Source organism: Drosophila mauritiana, chromosome 2L (genome assembly GCF_004382145.1).
Source record: "Drosophila mauritiana strain mau12 chromosome 2L, ASM438214v1, whole genome shotgun sequence".
In the NCBI taxonomy this organism is placed as follows: Eukaryota; Metazoa; Arthropoda; class Insecta; order Diptera; family Drosophilidae; genus Drosophila; species Drosophila mauritiana.
Genome location: NC_046667.1, coordinates 15,619,884 through 15,632,463, shown reverse-complemented (window position 1 = coordinate 15,632,463; position 12,580 = coordinate 15,619,884). Strand labels below are relative to the sequence as shown.

General features: G+C 39.8%; 1 protein-coding gene across 1 annotated transcript in view; it reads right to left on the bottom strand.

Moving 5' to 3' along the window:
• Positions 1–1,050: 1,050 nt before the first annotated feature.
• Positions 1,051–12,580, bottom strand: part of LOC117150405 — a 40,227-nt gene continuing 28,697 nt past the window's right edge. The window contains exons 3-8 of the mRNA XM_033317268.1: positions 9,461–9,672; positions 7,742–7,877; positions 7,362–7,495; positions 4,793–4,915; positions 4,530–4,719; positions 1,051–3,094 (exon numbers count right to left, since the gene is read on the bottom strand). Of these exons, the coding sequence (XP_033173159.1) occupies positions 2,430–3,094; positions 4,530–4,719; positions 4,793–4,915; positions 7,362–7,495; positions 7,742–7,877; positions 9,461–9,672 (1,460 nt within the window). The 3' untranslated portion in view covers positions 1,051–2,429. The remainder of the gene's footprint in view (positions 3,095–4,529; positions 4,720–4,792; positions 4,916–7,361; positions 7,496–7,741; positions 7,878–9,460; positions 9,673–12,580) is intronic.

Sequence of the window (12,580 nt, the reverse complement as noted above, 5' to 3'; positions counted from 1 at the left end):
CAGCAAGAGCTTTATAACGGGAAACGGAGCTTTGCAAGCTTCTGAAACTCCCCAACCGGCACTTTACCAAAGTAATAATACACAGTGGGTCTTGAAAGTATGCTCACCATTGTGCGACCGGAAATCAAAATTTAAATCATGCAGCCCAAACCATTTTAAATTACATAAACAAATGATGGCATGTAAGAAAAAAACACGTCAACAATAGTTATTGAATAGGGGTTACTTTATTTCCTTGCTGCTTTTTTACATCACTATTTTGGTTTCTTCAATCTTATTATTACATTTATTCTGCTTTACACATTTCGGGTTATTTATTGGGGATATGAATATATTATGTGCTATGCATTTGCCCGCGTTTTTGATTCTCTTTATAGATCTAAGACTTATCGTTTTTCCTAGCAGCTGGAAACATTCACTGTTTTTTATCCTACTTTCATATTTCTTGGTTAATACTTTTAATATTTATTCAGTAACATCAAAATGTTTGTCCCATTTCTATGTACATAACACTAGCTTTTTACATTCTTATACATATGGTTATAGTTTATAATTTTATGGCTATAATTGAAACCATACTGAAATAAAAATTAAAATCCCCTGTCAATGTTTAGATGTAATGGGCATAAATTAGGGAAGACAACTTTCACAACACGATTTGATTACAAAAATCTGGGGGCATGCAGTTTATTATTATATGTTTATCTATTCGTATTACTTGTTTTAGCATGTACACCATTTAATTTATATTTCATAAGTTTTACTATTACGTTTCATTATGTTATTTACATTTTAAATATATGTAGTGAATTTATAAATTATTCAACATTTATTATATTTATTATATCCAAACGATATAGCGATTATTATTTATTTGTTTAATATACATTTTCATTTGTTTTTGGGCTACGATTACCCATTGCATACATTGAATTGTGTTTAAGGTAAAGGAACTATTTACCGCTGGATTTTTGTTGGCCAAAAATGTTTAAATAATTCTTTTGCTTTCATCGAGTTTTAATATTGCCGAAGACTTGAAAATAAAGGTTATTCGTTTCAATTTGCTCTATGTATTCGTCGTTTTCTACAAATAAACGCTTGCTATAATAATTAATTTTGCTTTTCATTTCCACAACCGTAAAAAGTTCCTTTCTGTACAGTGGATGTTACAAAATATTAATTTTGTGTTTGGTTTTAAGCTTTTATTTACACATTGACATAATGTCATCTTCATTCTGAAAGGAGAAAACAAACAAAATAAAGATATAGTCGATTGTCTCGACTATAAGATACCCGTTACTCAGATGAATACCTAATATTGGGTCTTTCTGTCTTGGGTCTTTGTTACTTTCTTCTGAATATTACAAACGATTCAACTAATCTAGAACACCCTTTTACTCTACGAGTAACGGGTATTAGTATTGACTTAAATTACCTTTGGTTGTTTACAATTTTTAAGCTGTCAAAACCCCACTTTAAAATGCACTACGGTACCCGAAAGCTAAGCTCAAGTGCAGTCTAAAGTTCAGCTTGCTGTACACTGTGCACAATTCCTATAACTCTTTGATTTTTTTGGATATATTTAACGCTTGATATATAACATAAGAGGTTGAAGTACTTCGTATCTGTTCTAAGTACCTTTTGATTTTCAGTGACTAAGCACACGCATTTTCTCACCCTGTACGAAAGTCCCCAGGCAACTGTGCATTTCTGGTTTTACTTTCCGCATTTCTTTATGTTCTCTTCATTGAGAGCCATTCGTGGCTTATTGTGATCTTTTATTTTTCACAGTAAAAGTTTGCTCGAAAGAATCGGGAGTAAAAAGTGAAAAAAACTTGCTGTAGCATTCATATATGTATGTTTATTGAGTAGATATTATTGTCTGTAAAGTGATGTCTAGCGGAAAATAAGATGTGTGACTATTTTTACAAAATAATAAATATTTCAAATAATTATTTATTTTTAAAAGTTAACTAATAAAATAAATAGTTTCACATGGTGAATTACAGCACAATTTGTTTCCGTGTAATTGTGTTGCGAAAATGTAAGTAGGCCGAAAACAAACAAATTTGAGAGATAGCGTCGTACAGGGTGTTTTTTATTTAATGGTTTCACCGTATGTTGTATTTTACCTAACATTAATTCATTTCCTGTTATTATTCATCGGTTTAATAGCTACTTGCTGACTATGCTCTTCGAATAATTAAATATATACTGCACTTTCCCTGACCTTATGCGTTCAACACTTAAGAGCTACGACCAGATCGATTTATGCAGCTGGCTGATGCAATCAGTATGAGTACGAATGTATATTAATTATGCCCTTCAACAATTCGGGTGCGAAAGGAAAAGAGCCATATACTGCTATTTTGCACGGTGGCGAGCACCTTAAGCTACTTTCGAAAATGGATTTCATCATCAATTCGGCATCAGCACGCGCTCCAACGCGACTGCATCATCGCATCCATCGCCTGCGATTTCTTTTGCCGCCTTTCCCGCCGCCGAGTCATCAATAATCGTTGATCCGGCCCACTGGCCACGCCCCTTACAGCATTGACGCCCCCCACAAGTGTCGCTGACAGCCGCTTAATGCTGCAACTCGCAACTCCTCCTGCAGCAGCAACATCTGCAGCATCAGCATCGGCAGTTGCTGTCGCTGTTGCTGCTGCATTTGCACTCGTGCTGCCAATATACGCATCACCACGGTCATCATCATCACGACTTCGAGTTGGCATCGCCATAGCCATTTGACAATTATAAAAGCATTTGACGCTAGATGCGGATGTTGCCGCTTTTGGAGCTGTCACCTCGATGTTGCTGCTGCTGCCGCTGCTGCGTTGTTGGTGTCGCTGTTGTTGCTGTTGCACCTTGCCAGTCGCCGGCTTTGTGTATTGACAGTTGATAATTTGATGGGCCAGCGGCCCTTGCTGCAGCAGGAAAAAGAGGAGAAGAGCAGCCGCTCCAACGCCCCCACATAGCCAGTGCCACGCCCCCGCCAACTGCCTGTTGATGGGGAGCTTTGTTAGCTGCGATGGCCAGAACAGCCAGAAGATTTCGTGTGCAGCTGTCGAGGCGCCCGATGCCGTGTTATCCGCTGGAAATAGAGAGATGCACAGGTGAGCATTGGGTGGAGGTAACAAAAAAAAAGGGACATTGCCATTAAAGGGGCTTCAAGTTTTCCCCCTTTGATGCCTTTGTGAAAACTAAACAACGCAACCTACTGTTCGATTTTGGGAAAAGTCAAGGTCTGCTAGGCAGCTTTAATAATTTATAAGCCAATAATCGTACATTGAATCGTTACCTATTTTGATCCCCTCTATAGCTTTTACCTATAGGGCTTAGTAAAAATTTTAAGAATTCACCTAAGTTTTCATCATGTGCATTTCAAAATAATGTTTCTCTTGTAACCAATTTTGGCTGGGGGAAATGTGGTAGAAAATTCAGTTTCCTACCAAAATGAAAAAAAAAGGATATTCAACCAGACAAGTTCTCCTGTGCGAGTGGGTGTGTCAACACTGCATTTGCATAAAGTTCAGAGCGGAATGCAAGCAAGGAATCGGAACATGCAATCTCCCCATTCCTTCTGCTTAATAACGAGGGTGGCTTGCAAACTTCCGTTTTGAGGGCTTCCCTTGGGCGCTGTGGCCAAAATATTGTCGCATACGTTGATATTTCGCTGGAATTCCGCCGTTTCCATTTCCCAGCTGCTTTCATCGGTAAGCCAGTGAACTCAATTTTAAATACAATTTTCAGCTCAATGCGTTTACACACTTGTTATTTCTGGTGTTGTCGTTACTTGGTGTTAAGTAAATGTTGTCGCTAGTAAGTGGCAAAAGAACCGCAAAAGGAGCGAGAAGCGCAAGAAAAATGAAAGGATATAGAAAGGACCCCACATTTTTGCCAGAGGCCCCAATCACGCTTCCGTCCCACACAGTCTGCCGCAATTCCGCGACAATCTTTCATGTCTAAACTTAGTTTATAGCAATTTGATTCCCCGCCATCTGATTCGATAAGCCTGCTCCGTGCTCCTAGTTGTTAGCAGTCTGGAGGAATGTTTATGCTGCACAATTTTATTTACATAATTTACATTGTGTGCCCCGACATCGACAGGATGCAGTGGGCCGAACTAAGTGGGATTCAGTCCATCTTCTTTGTTTGCCCAGGGCTTTGCTTCTCCTGCGATGGGATCACTTAAACGTATCGAATGTGCAGCCGGATATTTTTGATTTGGTAAGTTATTGAACTGGATACCTGTCTAAATATATTGCCGATTAGGAAGAACTCAAATCTAAATAAATAATTTTATTGGCACTCAGTAATCGTAATTGTAATCCAATTTATACGCGTGCACTATACTGAAGTCTACGGTTTTTCAATTGAGAGTCAAGTATAGGATCATGTATATCAAAACCTATTAAATTTTAAAATACTTGCATTGAATTGTTACTAATCCTAGAGTTTTTACATCCTAACTCCCCTGTTTTAATGGCAATATAACCTCTCTCGTTTTCCAAACTGTAAGTACTCACCGGAGTAGTACGTCAAATAGGACTCGTTGTGATCCTCAAAGCCGCCCCGTTCGCCATTCGTGTGCTCCTCGAGGGGATAATTGTTGATGTCATACGATCTGCCGGAGGCCATTATCCTGGGTCGGTCCTCCTCGATGACACTCTCCATTTCCTCCTTGAAGATGTCAAAGATATTGGCCGTGCACTTGAGCTAACAACGGGAAATGGTGAATGGAACGGGGCTTTATTATTAGTGTCTCAACTGGTGCGGATTGTTTCCTTACCCTCATCTGGCCCTTGAGGAAATGTTGATTGGTGACCATGAAATGTATGGCACTTGTAACCGATTCCAGGGTGCTGTTCTCCCGCTTCTCCGTCTGGTAGGTCTTTATGTGATGCGGTGGCACCTACAATGGACGAGAAACAAGAAGAAGGACGAATAATGTCAAGTGGCATTTCGATTTTGCAGCGAAATCAATTTGTAAATATTCAGCAATCCTTTTTCGATGAAGTGGGCTGCGATATGAAAGCGAAAACTGCTCCCCCAAAGCCAAAGTGTCAGCTTTTACCCGAAAAATAAAGGCGACCACGAACGGAGCGGCCGAGGCAAATTTATAACTTATGAATGATGAATAGATTTACGCTTGAGTGATTAACTAGAGCAGATGATGGTGATGCTGATGCTGATGACTATGATGATGCCAAGGATGGGGAATGCAGGAACAGGAGCCAAAGGACATGGGTGAGCTGTGTCGAGAAGACGAGGCCACTTTGTTTGCGGTGAGTTTAGTTTGAAGTGCCTGGCAGATACGAGCCCTGGCCTCCGCCACCCAAAAGCCACCCAAAACCACCCGCACCACCCACAGCTGACAGCACACATGATGGCTCTGGGTGGTGGGCGGTCGTCGGTGGGTGAGTGGTGCTCCTGTTGAAATGCGCTCGTTAGCTAAAAGATCAAGTGGCCGCACCCACTGTGCATGGCCACCCACTATAGGCAACACTCAAGTGCTGTTTGTGTTAGTTTTCCCTGCTCTATTTTTGTATATTTATAAATATGTTTTTTGCTGAATTGCTTGTCTTGATGCCGACTAAGTCCGAGACTTGGCATTTTCAAAAATAATTCTATTTATTTGTAGCCCGGATTAAAACCAAAACCGGTGCTACATTTATTGATCGGATTTTTAAACATAATTCATATACCAAAATTCCGTTTTATAATATTTTTAATTGGTCAATATATTGCTGACATTCAAAACGCATAAACTAGCATTAAGTGTTTGCATGAATAGTGAAAGACAGATTTTTTCTACTTCCTTATTCCTAGGTGCTTTATTTGTCACTAATTTCTAATATTAAAAGGATAAGCATTAGAAATTCTTAGAATTTTACTCAGATATTCCTATATTGCTACCCTAATAATGTAAACTAATTTCATAACATTCCATTTGAAGGGCTTAACTATTAAAACTTATATGGCAAACGACGCCAACGACATCCTTAACATTATCTTAAGCACTTCAAACTTTAATTACTGGTTAAATGGGCCTCTTTGAGCTCTAATTTCTAGCTCCAGACCCATAAAGTCGACTTCATTTACTTTAGAGTTAAGCACTGACTAAGCCCAACAATCTTACAACTTGATTTCTCACCCAGAGCAGCACACACAAAGGCCCCAAGTTTGAAATATGACTAGTAGGTGCCTCCGTGACATTGACAACGCATTTACTATACTCCAGCTGCCACCAGGTAACCGTCTGTCTGGATTGGGGAAACAATAACAATAACACCAGCCAAAAGTCTGGGAGAGAGGCCGTAATGTACGGGGCCGCCATAAAAACGCCAGAGAAAAACTAGCTGACAACCTAAACGTTTCTTGAAAAACCGAACGCAAAATGCCAGGACATGTCAGGGATCCTTGCTGCTCCGCATCACACCTGCGCAATCATGCGGAGAGAAGGGCCATGACAGCAGCTGGGCGCAAACTGGCAGGAGGCAGTGTGGCAATGTGGCAGGGTGACCTTCTGTTGGAGTCGACAGTCGGCTGCTGTGGTTGCGGCCATAAAACATCCAGACCAGCCCAATCCCGCCCAGAACAGCTCAGCCTGGCACAAGCGAAATGGCATAAAAACTGACGGGATATCAAAAAATGTATGTATAAAACCGAAGAGCCGAAAGAAAAAGCGGGAAAAGAGCGTGGTTCTAGGCAAATATAAATGCCAAAAGATGGGCCTGCAAAATGAAAGCGACGCACACACAGGTGCCAAAAAGTATGCAACAGACGGAGAATGAAAAATTGCACACTAAACGCAAAAAATTGCAAACCGAATGGCCACGGCTCACCTGATTTTTTGTTTTAAAACACCTAGTAGGTAATTACGAAGTTCACTCTTTAATGTACATACTTCTATTTGAAACAGTTCATACAAAATCAATAAGGGTGAAAAATTATACGTTTTGTAAGCATTATTGAAATGGAGAACCTTAATGGTTAAGCCAATTAACTATATTTGCACTATAAAGCACATATTTTGCCTTCATTTGAAATATATTTTTAAAATGAATAGAGAACTATTTGCTTAAGTCAAGCTACTAGCATCCAATAAACATGCATTAGCCGCACTTTCCCACTCAAAGTGCATTCGCACCCGAATCGAAGTATCACCCTTTGCTCCCTGAACTGATGACTAATTGAAAAACTGGCGGACCATCAATAGAAAGTGATCAAAGACCTCCGTTCACCGTTTTCCGATTGCGCCGGCTAATTGAAATGCGGTATGGGCGGTATGGGCGGTATAGGCGGATGGTGGGCGTGTCCGGATGCGGATAACAGTGGTAAACGAAACCAAAACTTACCACAATACCATTAATAGTCCATGTCAAATTAGCAGCCGGTTTCGAGTATTTAATTGAGCAATTGCCGTCGACCAAATCGCCGATGCGATAACGTGCCTGTATCCCGGTAACCACAGTGTGCTCTTCCGGCAGCTCTGCAAAAAGTTGGCCAAAAAGGAGGGGAAACAGTCGTTAGTAGTTAGCCAAGGAATGGAAATGTAAAATTAGCCGAAAAGGACCTGGCCGGTGGCAGGCTCAAATAGATTTGTTCTAATTAATTTGCTTGCCCCGACCGCCGGTTTGCCTTTCCATTACCATTAGTCCATTGCAATTCTTAACGCCACATCTGGATGTATATACGTGTGTATGTGTGTATGAACATTTTTGGATTTTTCACTTACCAACCACCTCCATTTCGCCGGACACCATGGCCGTTTGAAAAGTGGGCGCTTCCACCGATATTTCGCATGTAAATTTGCCCGAAATATTCAGCGGCACCGACTGCAGGACGACGTGGCTCTGATTCGAAAGGTTGCGCTGGAGAAAGGATAAAGCGAATGGAGAAAATCAGCGGCGGGGAAATGAAGAACGTAATAAAAATTAGTTGCTCCCAAAATTGGCTGGACGCGGTGCATAGAAATTGAATATAACCCGCGACAGAGCGAGCAGAAAGTGAAAAATGCTATGGGGAAAATATGAAAATTTTGTCTCGGTCCTGAATGATGAAAAGCGCAGCAGCAGCTTGCTGGAAAGTGACTGCAAATTGGGGGCACAAAGGTGAAGGGTGAAGGGTTGATTTTAAAGCTGAAGGGGTCATCTCGATTTGATTAAGTTTTTCTTTGAGTCAAAGCAACTTGCCGTGGGGCTATGAGTGGCAGATTTCTTTTGATTCACGAGTGTAATCCTTATTCCCATACTTTTCTTTTAATAATACGAAAGCAAGGGGAAAAACTTCACCAATCTTAAGGGCTCTGTTCCTGACCACTTAATGCACTTGTTGTTCAAATTTAATAAATAATAAGGAAAACGTATTTTGTTCTTTTAAACATAAACATAAAAAAAAAAACATAAGAAAATACAATACATAAAAAAAAAAAAATATAATAATATTAGACGTAACTTAAAACTTCCTTTTAATTGTTTTTATAAACTACCTGTATAATAGTTCAAAGAATTTTAAAGTAAACTTGTATGATGGTGTAGCTGTGATTGTTTAACCCACTTTTTAACATCGGCCATTTTAAGCTCTCCAATCATAAATGGGAATATATTTTTTGTTAAGCTGACGAAATTTAATCTCTTGAAGAGGAAACGAGGAAACCTCACATAACACAATTCACTTAATAAAAATCAAATTTAATAAATTGCATTTAATATTGTGCGTTATTTTCAGAATAAATGTCACATAAGTGCAATGGAGAAGGCGAAATTAAGTGCGGCAAGTGGGGGCAAAGGTCGTTGCTGCTTCCAGAGGATCAATGGCTGAGGCTCGTGCGAATGTTTAACCCAATTTGTTGCTGCTGATGCCTAATTGGCCCTTGTGTATTTCGCCGTAATAATTAAGGGTTGTCATTATACCCTGCCAACGGGTCTGTTAGAATAACTTATTAAACTGGCAAGAATGAAGGTGAGCAGCTATTTGTTTAGTTAAATTTCAAGTATCTTATGTATCTAACAATTTAAAGTGAAACTGCATTTTATCTACAAGGACATTATTATTTTAAAATTTGTGTGGACCGAGTGTATTTTCGTGATCGCTGGTGTAGTTTTTTTTTACGGGATATGCAATCTCTATATATTGTTTTTTAATGAGCCGCAAGTCAATCGCAAGCGCGACTAATTGGCCACGCCCAACAACTCTTAACGGATCCGTCTCCGGATGGACTGGCATAATTACAACGGGCAGTGGGACAGGACATTTAAGCCGGCAAATGTCGTTATGAGAACGAATACAGCCGGGGTCCTGGCAATCAGCCATTATGGATATAATTTACACGCAACTGCAGTAACATGTGCGCGTTATGGGGACACACGGAGTTAAGGGAAATTATCCATATCCATATCCACATCCTCATCTACATTATCAACGAGAGCCTGTGTCTGGGCACTGCTGTACTTACCTCGACATTGAGACCACTTGTCATGGCAAAGACCTTCATCGCCGGATTCTCCTTGGGCGTATAGCGATAAAACTCACGCTTGCCCTTATACCATTTAACCGAATATAGAGTATCGTTTTCCATATCGTAATTACAAGTGAATAGCGCATTGCTGCCACGTTTCACCGCCTGCGGTATCATTACCGACACATCCTTGAGTGCTTCAATAAAATCTGCAAATAAAATGAGTTTGGTAAGTGAAATATGCATGAATCTGGCTTCGTATATATATAGAGACTGTTTTAAAAGTTTAATTCGCTTGGCAGAACACCCATTCAAAATACCGCTCTTAATGATAAAGACTCTATTTTAATTTTTTTATAACTGTTGGGTTCTCGTCCTTGTCCAGTTTTAACTTGACCCCATCTAACGAGGGTCCCCAAACCAAAAAGCTGAGTGAAGAACTGAACACTCCCCCTCGTCTTGGGATTCCAATTCGATGCTAACTACAGTGCTAACCCCTTCTTTGATAAGCGAGTGACCAGCTGATCCGACCGCTGCCTTCCGTTCGATGTTTCAAATGACAACACAAAATGTTGAAAACAAAGTAGAGTTCCATCCGACCACCGGCTTCTCGATTTGCTTCCTTTTCTTGTTTTATAGTCCCTATCATTTGGCAAGGGGTGTGGTAGAAAAAATGCTGCACGGAAGTTTATATACATATATACTCTAAAAGAAAATCTGAGATATTTCCCTTACTGTTTTAGACAATTTTGTGTATATTCTGATTAAAATCGCCTAATTTGAATGTAGTATAAAATTACCATTTAGTTGAATATCTGAATACAAATTTAAAGTACGCTCCAGTAAAAAGCAGCTTGTAGTTTTTTATTCCTAAAATCCATTAAAAAGCTATTTTATTTCGGCTTTTATCTATTGCTAATGCCTGTGTTTTTGGTTTTAAACATTTCCAAACTTCAACTACATATTTTCCTTAAAATCTCCAACATTAATTAAAAACTTTTCGCAGTGCATGTTGTTTTTTGTTCCGTTGCCTTCAGTTTGTTTTTCTGTTTCCACCGGTGAACAATGCTTTTGTTTCCCATATTGACCCATATAACGAGCGAGCATTTTGTTGTGCCCTCCGACCTCTGACCTCGGTAGTGCGACCCGCACTTGATGTACCTGCATTTATCGCAGGGCGCTCAAAATTGTCCTTCAGCTGCACAATGTTGTTTAGCAGTGACCACCAGATACCCAATCCTCGAGGGCCGCCCCCAGAAACCACAGCAAGAACAACAACTTTTCCAGCCATTTTATATTGTTATAAAAACTTTCACAATCTACGTTTTTTAAGTATTCTAACTGCTTTTCCTGGTCAGATGTGTGCGGGTCGGGTTCGTACCTTTGCCTTGATAAATGTGTGTGGCTGTGCAATGAAAACCAATGAAAATTGCATGGCCAACTCTTCGTATCATTCACTTTCCTTCCATGCACCCTTGGGCCGGAGAAAGTTTTGTGTCTGCTCTCGGTGTTTATCTGTCAGTTTATGTTTACAAATGTCCACTTTTAATGGTTCACCATTTAACTGGAGGGACGCCAACGTGCTCAGGTCTCCGCAAAGTTGGATATCCTGGGATAGAAAGTGGGGAAGCTGCTCCTTGACAAGCTTTATTATACATATTGTTATGTTCTATTGTGTGTTATTTTATACTCCGACGCCAGCTTCGTCTTATTTTGTATTCTTTTATGTGGCTGTATTGTTGTTATGACTTTTATAAACCATCTGTAATGCCCACTTTTCTCCTATCTGGCAGCCACTAGTGCTACAGTACCAAGTTGTTGTTTGATTGCGTTTTTCCTGACAAAATATGTATTTACAAATTCATTATTTAAATCCGTTGTATATTTGGCCTTGTTTTAAGCAGTTTGTTTTTTAATTTGTTTTCATTTTGCTCATTAATATTTACATAATAAATCCACCTGGTGGATTCAGCATTTAACAAACATTGCATTAATTTGCCAAAATAAATTGCTAAGCCCCAGAGGATCTCAAAATAAGTTGTTTTGGTTATGTGGCTTATAGCAGCTTATAGCAAACATGTTTAAAAATTTATGTTCTGGCTTACCCTGCGTTTTTATTGATTTTGCAATCGGGTGAGGCGTTGACCGCGACTTCAATGTATAATTTGCAATAAAACTTTACAGACAAAAAGCATTTAATTTGGCCACATTAAGTTATATTAAAAGCTGATCAAAAGTTAAGCAGCAAAACAAAGTGCCAGACAACACAGACAAAACAAACAAAACAAGGAAAGGGTCGCCTCTAAGTTGCCTTGCAAGTGCTTCTCACACTTAAATGAAGCCCCAAAAATGTATTATTCTACATACATATATCTATGCTATATAGCAGACTCAAAGCAGACTCCAGACCGAAACGCGACCACAAAACTCGACCAGGGAAAAAGAGGAGCTCAACGGGAAAACGGCAACCGATGACGGCGATGGGTATGGTAACTGACATGGCTGTCAACACTGTAGCCACTGCCAGGACCTCGACCATCACCCGGAGTCCTCGTCCTGCCCCATCCGTCCTCTCTCACTTTGCAGTCATTTCAACTTTGGAATTTCAATAAGAGGCTCGGAAAGTGAAAATGCCGCAGGTGGCTGCCACAGAGGGTCCCAAGTTGCCGGCTGGCATAAAGAAAGGCAAATAAACCAGGAAAGTAAATACATAAATTAAAAGTGTAAAGGCGAAAAATGTTTAATTCGCGAATGGATGCGTTGGGACGTACTCAAATGGAATGGATTGACTACAGGACTATGGCGACGAGGGGCACAATTTTCACCTTTATATAATGCCAATGCCAATTAAATGCAGGATTTGGTCTAATGGAAAAAGTGTCTGAAATAAAAGACTTTTCGCAGTAATCGGAGGGATTTTCTTCAAACTGGCCTTTAGAACAATGCTGTATAATATTTATATAATGGTAATGGGAAGAAGAGTAGGTTTATGATATATTTACAAAACTGCAAACTTGTTGAAGCTCCTAAATGTTCAAAGTAAATTGGAAAACCTAGTCACTATATCACTCCGGTACCAACCACTTGACCAAGTCAAGTCGCAAAAGCTATGCATTT